Here is an 18,956-nt window from a genome sequence, read left to right on the forward strand (position 1 = left end):
CACTCTGTAATTACATGGTGGGACTTCCTGGCATGACTAACCTTCATCCTGAGTCATCTTGTTAGCATAAACTCAGATATAGTTTCAGGGTCTCACCATAAATAACAAAGACATTTCTATCACTCAGGAAATTCCACAGAGTTAGGAGTTATCTCCCAGGAATCAGGGATAAGGAAGACCAGACAAATTCTTTATTAATACAATAGCTGCCAACAGGGGATGATTCTTGAACCTTTAAAACAAATCTACTAAAAACAACATTATCATCCTAGACATTTTTTCACATACCACCTAGCAAACCAAAATTCATATTATAAATCAAAGAGCACCATGTAAGGAAACTAGAGAAATATTTAGTGGTCAAATCTATAAATATTAACCAAATTTATGTAACTGTGTCTACCATATTTTAGAAGATTATTCCATCCTTAAGTATGTAGAAAGAAAATTGTACATGGGAGTTTAAATTTGTTCATGGATTAAAAATAGTACATTCATATTTAGCATCTGAATATAAAATCATTTCTAAAACCACAAAGATTATGTCAAAGAAACACAGAATTATAAACCTGGACTTTAGTGACTACTTTTACAATCCTTTTATTTTACAATTTTTTAGAAAATGAAAAATCAGATTCCTATGCTAAGGTAATTAATTTTTTCAAGATTTTTCATTTCAAACCATATCAGAAATATTATCATTTATCACAGGAACATAGTCTAATATTTAATAATCTTTGCATGTAGTACCAAACCTAAATTCCCTAACCTAATGATCCTGACTTGCCTTATTTTGTTGTAGGCTAAGAAGACAGTCAGCTTCCTCTGAATAGCAACTTTTACATATATTGGGCCACTTTGCCAACAGCCATGCCATTTCTTACTTTCTCCCAATGATTGCAGCTACTACAGGACTCCTTCTGTGGGTGCCAGAGGTTCCACAGGTTCTTATAAGCTGAATTGTGGTATAGCCCATCAGTATCAGCTTAGGAAAACAAATCATCATTAGAAGCTTGAAAATGCTTCACAAATTCAAGGAAATAGTTTCATAAATTTATTTTCTTCATATTGTATATACCTGTGTGTGTGTGTGCATGCACACGTGTGTGCCTGCACTCATGCAGGTGCCTTATATATTAAAAGATGCTAATTTAATTTTCCAAACAGAAGGAGGCAGTTGGTCAGAATTATGATCCTATCATATAGAAAACTGTATTCTTTTCTTTGTTAAATAATATCTCAAATAGCTGTAGTTTTTAAGGAAGCGACAGTTTTTTCCCCCAAAAAGCCATAGTTTTTAACGAAGCCACTTTAAAACTCTAGGAGGGAAAAAAATGTTTTTCTAGAATCAACTTCGAAATATACTACCAAATGTAAATATAGAGAAACTTAATCTTCAACCAATGTAAATTAGGTATGTAATTTCTCAATACTATGAGATAGTTAACCAAAACATGAACTTCTGTATACTGAGGAATTGGGACATTCCAACCAAAATGAACTCCAGGAAAGCATTTTGAAGTATTTCCAAATTATACTGTAATGAAGTTTGGGATTCGTTTTTCACTGTAGCATGCAGAATGTCTGTCTGATTTCCTGTCACTGTGGGGTTTTCTGTAAATTACATTAGTTTGCATATTTGCTAATCTGCAAAATATGGAAATAGACAATGAGCCTTCTAGTCATTAATGAAAATTACAAGGTGTTTCTGTTGAGAAAAATTGAAATAGAGACAAAAACTAAAAGTTAAGTGCCATTTTTAATTACTAGCAAGAGTCTAAATACAGACCTATCATTAAAGACAGTAATAAGCAATTTTTTCTTCAGTAATGAAGCTAATTGTATTTTTCAAATACCTAAATGCTATTTTTCTCTTTTAGTTTTTAGGAAAATTGTTCTAAAGACTACAACATTACCTTTTGCCTGACAAAATTGTATTATTTTCACATTGTCTATTTGAAAATATTTCAATGCATAATTTAGGAAAATCTTGTAATTTTTAACTTTATGTAATATAACAAATATATGAGTTTATAGAAATAAATAAAGGTGGCTTCATGGAATAATAATTTTATTTAATTTTTAATTATTGTGGGTACTCAGTAGGTGTATATATTTATGGGATACATGAAATATTTGATAGATGCATCCAATATGTAATAATTGTATCATGAAAACTGGGATCTCCACCCCTGCCAAGCATTTATCTTTAGTGTTATGAACAATCCAATTATACTCTTTTAGTTATTTTAAAATGTACAATTTTTTATATAATTTTGACTATAATCATCCCATGGTGCTATCAAATAGTGCATATTATTCATGCTTCCTAATTATATTTTGTACTCACTAATGATGCCCACCTCCCCTGCAACATCCACTATCCTACCCAGCTTCTGGTAACCATCCTTCTGCTCTCTATCTCCATGTGTTCAATTGTTTTGTTTTATATACCACAAATAAGTGAGAACATGCGATGTTTGTCTTTCTGTGTCTTGGTTATTTCACTTAAGATAATGACCTCTAGTTCCATCTATATTGTTGCAGGTAACTGAATCCCATGCTTTTTTATGGCTGAATAGTACACCATGGTGTACTATTATCATATATATATATATTTTTTTCTTTATCTATTCATCAGTTAATAGACACTGGTTGCTTCCAAATCTTGGCTACTATAAACAGTGCTGCAACAAACATGAGAGTTGATACACTGATTTCCTTTCTTTTGGGCATATACTCAGCAGTGGGATTGCTGGATCATATGGTAGTTCTAATTTTAGTTTTTTGAGAAACCTCCAAACTGTTCTTCATAGTGGTTGCACTAATTTACATTCCCACAACAGTGTATGAGGGTTTTCTTTTCTCCACATCCTCTCCAGCATTTGTTATTGCCTGTCTTTCTGGAGAAAAGCCATTTTAATCGAAGTGAGATGACATCTCATTATAGTTTTCGATTTGCATTTCTCTGATGATCAATGATGTTGAGCATCTTTTCAAATGCCTGTTTGCCATTTGTATGTATTCTTTTGAGAAATGTCTGTTCAAGCCCTTTGTCCATTAGTTATTCAGATTATGAGGTTTTTTTACTCTAGAGTTGTTTGAGTTTCTTATATATTCTGGTTATTAATCTCTTGTCAAGTGGGGAGTTTGCAAATATTTTCTCCCATTCTGTGGGTTGTCTGTTCACTTTGTTGATTATTTCTTTTGCCGTGCAAAAACATTTTAACTTGATGTGATCCCATCTGTCCATTTTTTGTTGGTTGCCTGTGCTTGTGGGATATTACTCACAAAATTTTTGCCAAGACCAATGTCTTGGAGAGTTTCCCCCATGTTTTCTTATTGTAATTTCATAGTTTGAGGTCTTATGTTTAAGTCTTTAATCTATTTTGATTTGATTTTTGTATTTGGTGATAAACAGGGGTTCAGCTTAATTTTTCTACACATGGAAGTCTAGTTTTTCAAGCACCATTTGCTGAAGAGATTGTCCTTTCTCCAGTGTATGTTCTTGGCACCTTTGTCAAAAATGAATTGACTGCATGTGTATTAATTTGTTTCTGTGTTCTTTGTTCTATTCCATTGGTCTGTGTATCTGTTTATATGCCAGTAGCGTGTTGTTTTGGTTACTATAACTCCGTGGTATAATGTGAAATCAGGTAATGTGATTCTTCCAGTTTTGTTCTTTTTGTTCAGGATAGCTTTGGCTACTCTGGATCTTCTGTGGTTCCATATAGATTTTTGGATTATATTGTATATTTGTGGAAAATATCATTGGCATTTTGATAAGTATTTCATTGAATCTGTAGATAGCTTTGTTTTGTATGGACATTTTAACAATATTGATTCTTCTAATCCATGAACATGAAATATCTTTTTATTTTTTTGGTGCACTCTAATTTCTTTCATCAGTGTTTTATAGTTTTCATTGTAGAGTTCTTTTGCTTTTTGGTTAATTCCTAGGTATTCAATTTTATTTGTGGCTACTATAAATGAGATTACATTTTGACTTGTTCTTTGCATTGTTCACCATTGGCATATAGAAATGCTACTGGTTTTTGTAGGTTGATCTTGTATCTTGAATTTTACTGAATTTGTTTATCAGTTCTAATAGTTTTTTGGTGAAGTCTTTAAGTTTTTCCAAATATAAGATTATACCATTTGGAAACAAGGATAATTTAACTGTTTATTGTCCAACTTGAATGCCCTTCATTTCTTTCTCTTTTCTGATTGCTATAGCTAGGACGTCCAGTGCTATGTTGAATAACAGTGGTGACAGTGGGCATCCTTGTTGTCTTCCAGATCTTAGAGGAAAGCCTTTCAGTTTTTCCCAATTCAGTATGATACCAGCTTTGCATCTGTCATAGAGGGATTTTTATTATGGTGAGGTATGTACCTTCTATACCACGTTTGTTGAGGGTTTTTATCATGAAGGGATGTTCGGTTTTATCAAATGCTTTTTCAGAATGAATTGAAATGATTGTTATGATTTTTGTCCTTCATTCTGTTGATATGGTGTATCACCTTGATTGAGTTGAGTATATTGAACCATCCTTGCATCCCAAGGATAAGTCTCACTTGGTCATGATAAATCTTTTCAATGTATTGTTGGATTTGGATTGTTAGTATTTTATTGAAAATGTTTGCATCAGTATTCATCAGAGATATTGGCCTGTAGTTTTCTTTTTTTGATGTGTCTTTATCTGGTTTTGGTATCAGGATAATACTGACCTCATAGAATGAGTTTGGAAGTATTCCCTCCTCCTCTATTTTTTGGAATAGTTTCAGTAGGATTGCTGCTTTGTTCTTCTTTAAATGTTTGGTAGAAATCAGCAGTATAGCCATGAAGTCCTGGGCATTTCTTTACTGGGAGATGTTTTATTATGTCTTCAATCTCATTACTTGTTACTGGTCTTTTCAAGTTTTCGATTTCTTCATGGTTCAATTTTGGTAGGTTGTATTTATTCATTTCCTGTAAGTTTTCCAGTTTATTGGCATATAGTTGCTCATAGTAGCCACTACTGACCCTTTGAATTTCTGCAATATCAGTTGTAGTGTTTCCTTTTTCATATCTGATTTTATTTATTCGGGTCCTCACCCTTTTTTTTCTTTATTAATCTGGCTAATGGTTTGCTGATTTTATTTATCTTAGAAAAATCCTTTTTGTTTCATTGACTTTTTTGTATTGTTTTCTTCATTTCAAATTCATTTATTTCTGCTTTGATCTTTATTATTTCTTTTCTCCTATTATTTTTGGATTCAGTTTGCACTTGCTTTTCTAATTCTTTAAGATGCATTGTTAGGTTATTTATTTGAAGGTTTTTTTTTTTTTTTTTTTTTTTTTGATGTAGGCACTTACAGCTGTAAACTTTCCTCTTAGTACTGCTTTTGCTGTATCCCACAGGTTTTAGCATGTTGTGTTTCCATTATCATTTCTTTTCCAAAACATTTTTCAATTTTCATGTTAATTTTTTCATTGACCCACTGATCATTCAAGAGCATATTGTTTAATTTCCATTGAGTTTGTATAGTTTCCAAAATTCCTCTTGTTGATTTCTAGTTTTATTCCATTGTTGTCAGAGAAGATGCTTGATATTGTTTGGATTTTTGTAAATGTTTTAAGACTTGTTTTATGACCTAACATACGGTCTATCCTTGAAAATGATCCATGTGCTGAGAAAAAAGAATGCATATTCTGTAGCCTTTGGTTGAAATGTTCTATAAATATATATTAATTTGTTGTATAGTGCTGATTAAGTCCAACATTTTTGTTGAGTTTCTGTCTGGTACATCTGTCCAATATTGAAAGTGGAGTGTTGAAATCTCCAACTATTACTGTATTGGGGTCTATATCTCTCTTTAGCACTAATAATATTTTCTTTATATAGCTGTGTGCTCCAGAGTTGGGTGCATATATATTTAAAATTGTTATATACTATTACTGGGTTGACTCCTTTATCATTATATAGTGACCTTCTTCGTCTCTTCTCAGAGTAATTGTTTTCAAGTCTATTTTGTCTGATATAAGTATAACTACTCCTGTTCATGTTTTATTTCAATTGGCACAGAATACCTTTTTACATCCCTTTATTTTCAGTCTATGTGTATCTTTATAGGTGAAGTGTGTTTCCTGTGGGCAACAGATCATAGAGTCATATTTTCATCCATCTAGCCACTCTGTGTCTTTTAATCACAGAATTTAGTTCACTTGTATTTAATGTTATTATTTACTTGTAGAAACTTACTCCTGCCATTTTGTTATTTGTTTTATGGTTGTTTGGGGGTTTGCACTCTCTTCTTTTCTTCCTTCCTGTCTTCCTTTTAGTGAAGATAATTTTTTCTTGTGCTTTAACTTCTTGCTTGTTTCTGTTGTGTTTTTTGATTTGATGTTATCATGAGAGTAGCAAATACTGTCTTGTAACTCATTATTTTAAACTGATGACAACTTAACACTGATTGCATAAACAAACTCTACAGAAAGACAACACTACACTTTATCACCTCACTTTTTAATTTTTTGTTGTTCCTTATGTCTTGTTTTACTGTTTATATCTTGAAAGGTTTTTGTAGTACCACTTTTGATTGGTTCATCATTTAGTCTTTCTACTTAAGAGTAATTTACACACCACCATTACAGTGTTATCATAGTCTGTTTCTCTGTGTACCTACTATTACCAGTGTGTATTTTTACCTTCAGATGATTTCTTCTTGCTCATTAATATCCTTTTCTTTCAGATTGAAAAACTCCCTCTAGTATTTATTGTAAGACAGGTCTGGTGTTGATGAAGTTCCTCAGCTTTTGTTTGTCTGGGAAAGTCTTTATTTCTCCTTCATGCTTGAAGAATATTTCCACCAGATATACTATTCTAGCATAAAAATTCTTTTCCTTCAGGACTTTAAATATGTCTTGCCACCCTCTCCTGGCCAGTCAGGCTTCCACTGAAAAGTGTGCTGCCAGATGTATTGGAGTTCCATTGAATGTTATTTGTTACTTTTTTCTTGCTGCATTTAGGATTCTGTCTTTGTCCTTGACTCTTGGGAGTTTGATTATTAGATGCCTTGAGGTAGTCTTCTTTCAGTTAATCTGCTTAGTGCTCCATAACCTTCTTGTACTTGAATGTTGATCTCTTGCTCCAGGTTTGAGAGGTTTTTCTGTTATTATTCGTTTGAACAAACTTTTTACCCTTAGCTGTTTTTCTACCTCTTCTTTAAAACCAATATCTCTGAGATTTGCCCTTTGGAGGCTATTTTCTAGATCTTATAGGTGTGCTATGTTGTTTTCATTTTGTTTTGTTTTTCTTTTGTCTCTTCTGATTGTGTATTTTCAAATAGGCTGTCTTCAAGCTCACTGCTTCTTTCTTCTGCTTTATCAATTCTGCTATTAAGTGACTCTGATGCATTCTTCAGTATGTCAATTGCATTTTTCAACTCTAGAATTACTGCTTGATTCTTTCTCATTATTTCAATGTCTTTGTAAAATTAATCTGATAGAATTTGGAATTCCTTATCTGTGTTAATCTTGAATTTCTTTGAGTTTCCTCAAAATGTCCATTTTGAGTTCTCTGTCTGAAAGGTCACACATCCTTATTTCTCTAGGATTGGTCCCTGGTGCCTTATTTAGTTCATTTGGTGAGGTCGTTTTCCTGGATCATCTTGATGCTTGTAGATGCTCATCTGTGTCTGCGCATAGAACAGTTAGATATTTATTACAGCCTTTGCAGTCTGGGCTTGTTTATGCTGGTCCTTGAGAAGGCTTTTCAGATATTTGAAGATGCTTGGTTCCCAAGCCCAATATCACTGTGGTTCTTGCAGACTCATAGAGGTACCATCTTGGTGGTCTTGGAGAAGATCTAGAAGTCATCTCTGGATTAATAGGCAGAGATTCTTGTTCATTTCCCTTAGTTTCTCCCAAACAGAGTCTCTTTCTCTGTGCTGAGCTGCCTGGAACTGGGATTATGATGATTCAAACACCCCTATGGCCACTATAACTGGGACTGTACTGGGTCAGGCCTAAAGACTCAGTCAGCACAACACTGAGTCTTGTCCAAGGCCCACTATAACCACTACCTGGCTACCACTTATGTTCACTCAAGCCCCTAGGCCACTACAATCAGAAAGTGGCAAAGCCAGCCAGGTTTGTGTCCTTCCCTTCAGAGTAGCAAGTTCCTCCAGGCCCCAGGCAGGTCCAGATATGCTGTCTGGGAGCCAAGAATTAGAGTGAAAAACATTATGAATTTGCCTGATGTTCTGTTCTACTGTGGCTAAGCTGGTACTAAAACCATACTACAAAGTACTTCCTGCTCTTCCTTCTCCTTTCCACAGGGAGAAGAGCCTCTCCCTCTGAGCACCGCCACCAGCAGCCCTTGGCAAGGTTCTGCCAGGCCACTGGCAATGTTCACTTAAAACCAAGGGTTCTTCTGTCAGCTTGTGGTGAATGCTTCCAGGCTGGGGATTCACCCTCTGCACAGTGGGTTCCCCTCTGACCAAGAGAAGTTCCAGAAATGCTGTTCAAGAGCCTAGGCCTGGAATTAGAGATCCCAAGGGCCTGCTTATTGCTCTACCCTACTGTGACCAAGCTGGTACATAAGGTGCAAGACAGAGTCCCCTTTACTTTTCCCTATGCTTTTCTCAAACAGGAGTCTTTCACCATAGTCACGACTGCTGGGAATGTGCTGGGTCACACATGTAGTAAGCACATCCCAAGTGCCCAAGGCTCACAGCATGCTCCCTGGCTATCATTGATGGTTATTCAGGGCCCAAGAGCACTTTAATCAGCAGGTGATGAATCCTTCCAAGACTGGATCTTTTTCTTTAAGACAATGGGCTCCCTTTTGTCCCAGAGTGTGTCAAGAAATGTTCTCCAGGAGCTAGTGCCCAGAATGGGGGCCTCATGACTCTGCCTGGTGCCCTGTCCTACTATGGCTGAGCCGGTATCCAAGATGCAACACAATGTCCTCTTTACTCTTTACTCTCCTCCCTTTAAACAGAAGGAAGGAGATACTTTCACTGCTGTGAGTTGCACTTCCTGGGATTAGGGAAGGAGTGGCGCAAGCAATCCTTTAGCTGCTCTGGCTAATGTCTCCCTAGGTCACATGCCACCCTAGTGTACTGGCTCTAATCCCAACCCAGCACTAGGAGTTGCCTAAGAATTGCAGTCCTTGTGTGCTAGACTGTCTTTCAAGTTTACCATGGACCTTAGAGCATGTTGGCCCATGGTGGCGAGATTTAACAAGAAACTCGAGCACTTACTGATAACATGCATGACTTCCCCTTGGCCAAGTCTGGTCCAAATGCTCCCTCCATGTGTGAGCAAAGGCTAAGCCCGGCATGGATTTGCTCTCTGCTATGACAGGGTAGCACTGAGTTCAATATAAAGTCCCCCAGTCACTGTGCTCTCCCTCCCCCACATACACAGACCCTCTGCACTGCATGGCCACTGCCAGGAGATAGGGGAAAGGTGGCATTGGTGATTCAAGATTGTCTCTCCAACCCTCCTCAACGCCATTTTCATTAACTTTTATGAAGATAAAACGAGGTACTGTGATTGCTCACCTGATTTTTTGTTTTTCTGATGGTACTTTTCTGTATGCAGATAGTTGTTAAAATTTGGTCTTCCTGCAGGGGGTACAAATGGTGTAGACTTCTATTCTGCCATTTTGCTTTGCCCTCATAATTTTTAACTACAGTCTCAAAAACGCTTTCAAGTATTATTTACATAGATATTAAAATTTCCCTGTGAGTTACCATATGTTTATTCTTCAGACGAACAGGCAGTGTAATGAAGATAATTGAGAAAGTGAAAACTGGAATAGAAGGAGGTAGTCAGAATCAGATCATGTACTTTTTCCCTAGTATTTGTTGAATACTTGCTGTTGGCAAGACACTGAGCATATCGCAGTGGCTAAAATGGAACCTAAATTTCATGAAGCTTATTGTTTAATGAAAAAGAGAGATATTACATAAATGTCTTTTCTATGCAAAAAATACATGCTTACAAACTGTGCTGTGTACTATGAAAAAACAAGGAAAGCTACTAAGAGAAGTCTTAATGTCGACTTCCTTTAGATTGGGACTTGTCAGTGAAGTCTTCTCCGAAGATATGACAGAATAAATTATCTTCAGCTTTATCCAGGTGAAGATTTGGAGTAGAAACATTTCAGGGGGAGAAACCATATATAGGAAGATACTGAGGTAGAAAAGTGATTGGTGAGTTTCAGGGAAAGGTTCATGTGACTAAAATTCAGTGAAGGATTGAGGGTGGTGCAAGATGAGGCTAGACAAAGAAGCAAGGATCATATGCAGTGCTTGTGATCACGCTAAGAATTTTGTAATTTAAGTGCAAAGGGAAATCAGGAAAGGATTTTGAGTAGACAGTCATAAAATCATATTTGTATCTTTTAAATATTACTTTGCAGGAAATGTATTGGAAGGAAGCAAGAGAGGGAATGGGATTCTATGCCAAAAGGCAATGGGATAAGATGGTAGATTCTACTAGAGTGATGGTAATGATAGAATTGAAGAAAAGTAGCTAAATTTAAAATATATACAAGAGATAGTACTGATAGGACATGGCAGTGGACTAGATTTAGAAAAGAGGAAACAGGAGGTGTCAAAACTATCTTTCAACACAGCAACTTGTTTGTTGATGGTTGATGGTGTCATTTAATGACATGGGGAAACCCTGGAGAAAGAGAATATCTGGTAGGGCTAAGATGTGAAAATCATGAGTTCAACTATTGAGACAATTAATTCCACTTGTGTTCCAAATATTTCATTTACATTTTGTAGTTACATAGCCATATTCCTCAGTGTTTCTGAACCATGTCCTCCACTAGAAAACTCTTAACATAGATTCCAGAGTTCCTGGATCTAAGATGCTACTTTCAATCAAGGATCAATGAAAAGACTAATTAGAATTAACTCTTAAGGTAGACTTTTTGCTGCAGATTAAACAACAATATGTGCTTAATCACAAATTGAACAATCTGGAGGAGAGTAATCAGCCAAAAACTTAGCATGATGGCTAAAGCTTTTAGAACATGATAGCCTGCCTTCCAGATCACACTACCTGCAATCTTAGCCCAAACTTTTCTATACAATAACATTTCAGGTGTTCTCTCTGGTGATGAATGCAAATTTGGGAGCAACTGTATGTTACCTTTTTCAAAAATGAATTTAAAAGTGGCCCTCTACTAACTGAATGACTCACGAGCTGGAAGCACTTAGCAGTGGCTGAGCATATTCGGAGGAATCAGAAGAGAAGCAGGCTTAGGAAGGGGTCGTGGGGTAGAAGTCAGAGTTCACCACAGAAGCCTCATGAGAAGAATTCCAAAATCTGCAGTGAAAGTAGAAAACACAGTCTGTCTCTTTTAGTGGAAAATAAGTGGCCTGGTAGTTTCATAATTTCCACATTATAGTTGAGTGGTAGGATCATGGCATCTAAAAACAATAGAGGCAGTGTAGTAATGACAACCATAATTTTAAAAATTCATTAAATGTGTATCATGTTTCCAGAACTATATTAACTGCCTTTCAAAATTACCTCTGAACCACTTTGAGTTAATGCCCTTATGACTAGCATTTTTGAGAACAGGAAACAAGGCTTAGAGCTCATAGGTTGTTTGCCAAAGGCCACGCAGTTGGTAAATGAGAGCACAAACAGCCAGATATGTCTGATTCCAGAAGCGATGTTTTCTGCTACTATGCCACAGTGCACCAGCACACAAATAAAAGATGAAACTAAAAAGCCCCATTTAGTTGGGTGTGCTGGTGTTCACTTGTAGTCCTAACTATCGTAGGAGGATTGCTTGAGCCCAGGAGGTCGAGGCTACAGTAAGCTATGATCACCACCACTGTACAGCAGCCTGGGAAACAGGGTGAGACCCCGTCTCAATAAATTAATTAATTAATTAGAAATCACAGTAGTTCTTTAGTGTTAAAGCTAGGGAAAAAAAGTAAAAACTTTTTTTACTTTTTTAGTTGCCAAATATTTTTAAATCCAAAATAAGGGAAGTGTCTCTGCTATGCTGGGCCATCCTTTCATGCCATGTGGGTCCTTAAGACACAGCTGACTACTCACAGGTATTGAAACTACCTTGAGCTTTTGAAAAGCATAATTTCTTACAAATTTGCAGATACTGGAATTTTATAACATAGCTCCTGTCATTGTGAATTTATTCCTTGGTTCTTCCTATACTCTTCAAAAAGTTGTTAACCTCCTCAGCACCACACAGCATTTCCATGTAACAAACCTGCACATGCACCCCCTGTATGTAAAAGTTGAAATTTAAAATAAAAGAATAGTATTTAATAACCACTACAGAAATAATAAAGTTACTTTAGCACATTTTTTAAAGTTGTTAACCTATAATTCATTTTTTAATGTTTATGGTATAAATTCATTTTTCTTCATCTGGTCTTTATCACCATACCCCTAGCCTTCAACCACTTTAGTTGAGCACAAATTATGTGTTGATAAGGGATGTCTAGTGGGGAAAAATTACTTTAGTTTGAGTTTTTAAAAACCAGTAGGAAAAAAGCAATGAAATATTTCAGTTCAATTTTTAGTGGAGTTCTAAATATGATGGTTATGTAGTTATGGTAATTTCTGCAAATGATGCAAATAAAATGAAGAATATGAAACTTTCCCTCCCACCTTTCAGAAACACAGGAATGGTCCACTCAACCTCCAATACCACCCATCCTCTTTCTCACAGCAGTAAGATAGTGGCTCCCGTTTTTGGCATCCTCAACTACGGCTGACTGAACTGAGTTTTGAACAATAAACAGAGTTTACAAGATAAGAAAAGGGCATTCCAATTGAGGAAGACAGTCTGTACAGTATGCAGCAGTGACATGTAGGAAATCATCAGAAATTGGGGTGATGAGTGCTGATAGGAGATGAGACTATATAGGTAGGTTGGGACCAAATTTTGAGAGCCTTTTATGCCATATGCAGGAATTTGAACAAGTGTTTAGGTAATGGTAAACCATTGGCGAGCTGTTTTCCTTCTGCGTTCAGGCACTTCATATACTTTCTTCCCCACCTGTTATTGTTTAGGTTTAAAAACAAAGCTAACCATATCTCTAACTTTTTCCATATCAGTCGGCTGCATATTTCTGCAAGTTAAACCATTTAGCAGCCTGATACTATGATTCTGTGTATGTGAAATTGTTATTTGGCATGAAGACAGTCATTAATTTAAAAGAACCCATTTGAGTGGAATTTTTGAAGATTTTTTCCAAACAATTGAAAAATATAAACGGAAAATAAAAAATAATTTTGGAGGAAAAAAACACCTGTCAACTACTGAAGCCATGGGTGTTCTATTTGTAAAGGACACGTTTCATTTTGTGTTCCTGTGTAATTTTCCTCTATGCCTTTTTTTTAACTAGAGTCGTTTTATGTGCAAGAGCTTGACTTCAGATCAACTAAGTTCCCAGAATATCTGGCTGTTTGAGTACCTTCAGCTTTCACTGTAAGGACTTCTACTTAAAAAAAAAAAAAAAAAATTACTCTGTTGAATTTTACATTATCCAATCAAAAGTGTGTGCTTCTCTGAAGGCACAGAACATTGTTACTACTGGCCCACATGCTGAGGGGACAACAGAAATGTGGCAAACTTGGTAGAAACTGTACAGCAGACAAAATAAAATCTTACCAGCAGCCTAATGAACTTGGAATGTGTTCTGTTCCTCTAATAAATATTGGTTTTATCTTGTGGGAAGTGCTTAGTTTTGTTTGTAATAAGTGTCTAACATTTAACTTGTTGACGTTATGGGCAATAGGAAAACAGGTGGCTACAACAACGATGGGCAAAATGGAGGCTCTTTCAAATTATTCATTAAAATCACTAGTTCTGTCTCACCACCCCTCAAACACAGATGCATCAACATAAAGACTGGTGAAATGGCTAACAGGCTTCATGACGTCTAGAGGTGTTAATACCACTTTAATTTTACCACACAATTAAGTAATGATGCATTTAAACATATATATTTATAGTACATTTGAAAATCTTAGTGTAAGAATAGGATCAAGATAAATCTTTATATGCTCTAATTAACATTTGCTTGGTCTTAGGAGCACGGCATTCCGACGGACATGGGCTACGCTGTGGCCCCTCACCATTCAGGCGTCTACCCTGTACATGTTCAGCTTTACGAGGCATGGAAGAAGGTCTGGAATATTAAAATCACCAGCACTGAAGAATATCCACATCTGAAACCAGCTAGATACCGGAGGGGTTTTATCCACAAAAACATCATGGTGAGCTTCCTCCGGTATGCATAGGGTACAACTAATTCTGCCAGATTTACATTCCTCACTTGAAGAAAGAAAAAAACAAATGCTAGAAGCATAAATGTAGGAAAATCTCCATGCTGCAGGAAGCACACTTGTCATATCTAAGCAGAAGATGTTTTAATTAAAATCACTTCTTTTCAATTCTTCAAATATAACTGAAAAAGGTTTCGTTACTGACATTGCCACTGGTAAGCAGGCACTGATGTTAAAATACTAAAAAAAAATTACATTTAACTTGCAGATAATTTTTAGTAGACATCACTTCTTCAAAATGTTATTCAGTATGAAAAACTAACACCAACTCCGTCTATATTAACCATGCTGCTCTTTGACAAGCCAGTCAAACTGTGTTCTTCTATTTACCATGCCAGGCTAAAAACAGAACTCAACCATTTGCAGCCAGAAGCCACATGTGAAGCCCTGCAAAATCATTAACATATAATAATACAGAGTAAAAATGACAGGTGATGTTAATTAAATCATTTGCATACACCATCTAATTCTATCCTGGGCTTCTCTGTTTTGTTTTTTACAATTTCAGCAAAAGTATATTGTCAAAATATGCTACTACCTCCAAAAGTAAGTAATTAAATCCTAATTTATTCCCAAATCAGAGAACCCTAAGAAAGTCCTGGTAAAGCTAGGAATGGGCCTCCTAATTTAGAATCACACACTGGGAAGAAACACCACAGAAGAACACTATGTGATGAGCCACCGCAACACTCTGTTGAACTGATATGTCTGAAGAGATGTCTACCCTCTAGAATTAGGTTATAACTGACTTCTTTTCAGACAGCTTTTCAATGTCTGCAAAAATTACAGAATGGATAGACATATAGCTTAGATAATCTCCCATCTTGACTTTTCCCTCAATAAAAACTGTTGTAAATGTTAGACGGGGACATAATGGCCACATTTTATCCCAATCTGCCTTTCCTCTGTACTGAAAATGAACTTACTGTGGCTCAGGCTGCCAGAATTCTGACCAGAGGGAGTTTAGAAGACCTGGGTTATATTTTTTCATTTCTCCTGAAAACACAATTTATCTATATTATAAATGCATGAATCCTGAGGTAATCACGGCTCTAACAGCTTTCCTGTTTTGATGGAACTGTCCCTGTGGGTCTGCTTTTGCAGCAATCTGTGGAAACCTTCTATATTTGGCTTGTGGGCTCTTGGATGACAGTTTCCAAGTGGGAAATGTTCAGCAGACAGTTGATTACACAATAAGCGAGAGAAAACAGGGCTAGGAGCCCATTCAAATAGAGAAGCAAGTAGAGATCACAGGAGCCAATATGCCCTCCTAGGGAGAGAATGCATCTAGAAATAGGGAACTGAGGAGTGAACTTTAGATCACATTCTTATTTTGTTGTATGAGAGCAATTTTTTTCTGATGATCCATTCCCAAATCCAACTCAAAAGGACTCATTAATCTTCCCTTCAAACCAGCTATTGATTGTGCTATTATCCTTAATTCAGTTCTGTAATTCAAACATCATTCTATCCCCCCACCACCACTTCCAATCAGTGTCTATATTTCATCAATAATTCCTTTATATCTTTTTTATTTTCTTTCCCACTGCCACCATCTTAATTTACTTCCTTGACTTTCATGTGTTAACTCTGGTGCTGCTTCCTACTTTATCTATTTACAGGTTCCATCCACCACCTCACTGCAGTCTATCCCATAGACAGTGCCAAACCTTTAATCTTTCTAAAATGCTGCCTTCATCCTGGCCTTCCTAACCTTGATTAGTTCCAGTTGCTTCCATATCCCCTAATGTGCCCTTCAGGTACCTGAAAACCATCTGGACTGTCTACCTTTCTATTTCCTATTTCCCTGTAGCTGAAACACACTCACTCCAACCAAACTCCATAACAGTATTGCTGTTACCATGCCTGTGTCATTCTTTCCACCTTGAGAGACTTTCTGGCCACTGTCTACCTATTTCTATTCCTTTTATTCTTCAATATCAAGTCCCATATCTTAAATAATTGAAAACAAAGCACCTTAGTATATAGCAACTCAATACCTAACTCATACCTACAAGGATCTTATTCTCCTCTGAATTCCTACAACACATCATTTTGTATTTTCATCAGGAATGTAAACACCAATTACACTTTAAGGTGTTTGAGCCCTAACCAAAGTCTCTGGACCCCTAGTTTTATTGCATTTTCAACTGAGTCATTTTCCTTCAGTCAAGACTTGATGGAAACCAGCACTCTATACTCTAATCCCTGGTTGTTGAATATGACTCTCTAGAAAGAACCAGTATATTAGTCCATTCTCACATTGCTATGAGGAAATATCCAAGACTAGGTAATTTATAAAGGAAAGAGGTTTAATGGACTCACAGTTCAGTATGGCTGGGGAGACCTCAGGAAACTTACAATCATGGTGGAAGGCAAAGGGGAAGCAAAGCACCTTCTTCACAAGGCAGCAGGAAGGAGAAGTGCAGAGCAAATGGGGAAGAGCCCCTTATAAAATCATCAGGTCTCGTGAGAACTCACTCACTATCACAAGAACAGCATGTGGGAAACTGTCCTCATGATTCATTTACCTCCACCTGGTCTCTCCCTTGACATATGAGTACTATGGGGATTACAATCTAAGATGAGATTTGGGTGAGGACACAAACCCTAACCATATCAGCCAGAGACCTCTAAGAAATTAGACTACACATTCTCTCTACTTACTGATTTTAATGGAAATGCCCATTAGTAGAGACTATCATTAATCTTGCTGTAAACCCTCTAAGTGGTCTTTATTGATATCCCCCCAGAAATATTTGTTGGCAGTTGCTCCTGATTGAGCCTTAGGTACAGTATATTGACTTCAGTTCTCATTGGCCAAGATTCTTGTTGACCATGGCTTTCATAATCAACTCCATTATTTTCAGCAGCAATAAGGTTCCCAGAGGTTCACTGGCATCTCAAAGTTTGACTTTGATACTGATACATTCCCTGAACCAATTCTAGGGGGCAGTCCACAGCAGAATGCCTAAAAATGTTTCTCATCCTTTCTGTAGCATAAGAAAGCTGTTTCAAGGAACATGCCCATCATTCGGTGCCACTACATTTATGGAGCAAGGCAGTGGAATATGACCCTTACCACACTCCTGATCATCTCCTTAGCCTCCTGTGGTGGTCCACTGACTCCCCTAGGGCTCTCTATGGGGTTCATACTCTCAGCAGGAGTAGTGCTCCTGCAGTTGCAGGGTAAAGCCTGCCACTTCCTCTTCACTGCATTGAAATTCAAACAATCTGAGAAATAGAAAAAATTCAAACATCTTTTTGCTTCTCTCTTCATTTTGCATAGAATCAGCTAGGCAATCAAGTCCCAAAGATGGCTCTGTATATATCCTATAATTTTCCAAGCAAAATACTCAAACTGAACCCTAGAAGTGATTCAGTCATAGTCATACACTTTTAAAATGTTAAATGGCGTTTAACACATGTGAGCATTTTATTATTTAGCTTTTGAGTCTTTCTCATTACCCCAATATAGCTTAAATCCTTCAAGAGTAGAAAACATGTCTTTCTGCTCTCTCACATGGACTGGCATGGAACTAGCATATGGATCTAGCATTCTAGCATAAAACTAACTCCAGGCACCATATTAACATAGAGTCCATAGCTAGTTCCACTAGCACTTAACTAACTCTATTCTGTGGGCTAGCATAGAGTTTGGAATAAATATTTGTAAAATAAATGAATGAATGCTATATAAAGCATTTATTTATTCCAAATGCTTTCCAAATTCAAAATTTCATTTTTAATTTCCAAATATTACATTTATAATAGTTGTTAGGAAATAAATTTAATTCCGTTAGAATGCATTTGTATTTAGTTGTTTTTTGTTATTGTTTTTGTGTATAGATAGGATCATGAGGATGCATAATACTTTTAAACATAGACATCATCAGAGCTAATATTTTGTGCTTAAACAGAAGTTTTGTAACTATTTTATTAAGATAAAATAGCTTCTAAGGATATAACTTCTACCAACTTACCAACATAAATAGGATATATAGAGTTTTGATTTATGCAGATATACTGATTGAGCTGTCTGTCCAAGGACTAGATTATACAATAGATTGTATTATATAACCAGTATTATATAATACTGTCCAAGAGCTAGATGAAAATTTATTTTAATACACCTTCAAACTAAAATAAATAAATAAATAAATAAATAAATAAATAAATAAATAAAACTAGTGTATTTCTACAGGGTTGCAAAACATGTGAGGTCCTGGACAGGTAGTATTTGGAAAGCACTTACTGAACCAAATGTGCTTTAAGAGTAAAGACATAAAACATGAAGATTGATTTACTTAGGACAATAAGCAGAAGACCTGCCCCTATATGATTTTGTAGCACTTGTAGCTCTCTGAAGTATACTCGTTAATGTTCTGCTACTTCAAATGTATAGTGACAAACACAGGTCACCATGAAGTCATTGTAACATATTCTGCTTAAGGCTTTACCATCTTGCACAACTTTAATTCATACCTTTTATAATTGCAAAAGGCTGTAAAATTTGAAAAATCTTATCACAAGTGTATATAATTGAAGCAGATAATATATATACAAAGGATGAAGAGATCTTTTACTAAATGACCTTTTATCATTTTGTTGCTACACTTTC

At 36.1% G+C, this 18,956-nt stretch overlaps 1 protein-coding gene across 1 annotated transcript in view; it reads left to right on the forward strand.

The window, feature by feature from the left end:
- Positions 1 to 18,956, forward strand: part of NDST3 (N-deacetylase and N-sulfotransferase 3) — a 222,077-nt gene that overhangs the window by 90,178 nt on the left and 112,943 nt on the right. The window contains exon 5 of the mRNA XM_023220033.1: positions 14,081 to 14,266. Within this exon, the coding sequence (XP_023075801.1) occupies positions 14,081 to 14,266 (186 nt within the window). The remainder of the gene's footprint in view (positions 1 to 14,080; positions 14,267 to 18,956) is intronic.

The sequence above is a fragment of the Piliocolobus tephrosceles genome, chromosome 3, assembly GCF_002776525.5.
Source record: "Piliocolobus tephrosceles isolate RC106 chromosome 3, ASM277652v3, whole genome shotgun sequence".
NCBI lineage: Eukaryota > Metazoa > Chordata > Mammalia > Primates > Cercopithecidae > Piliocolobus > Piliocolobus tephrosceles.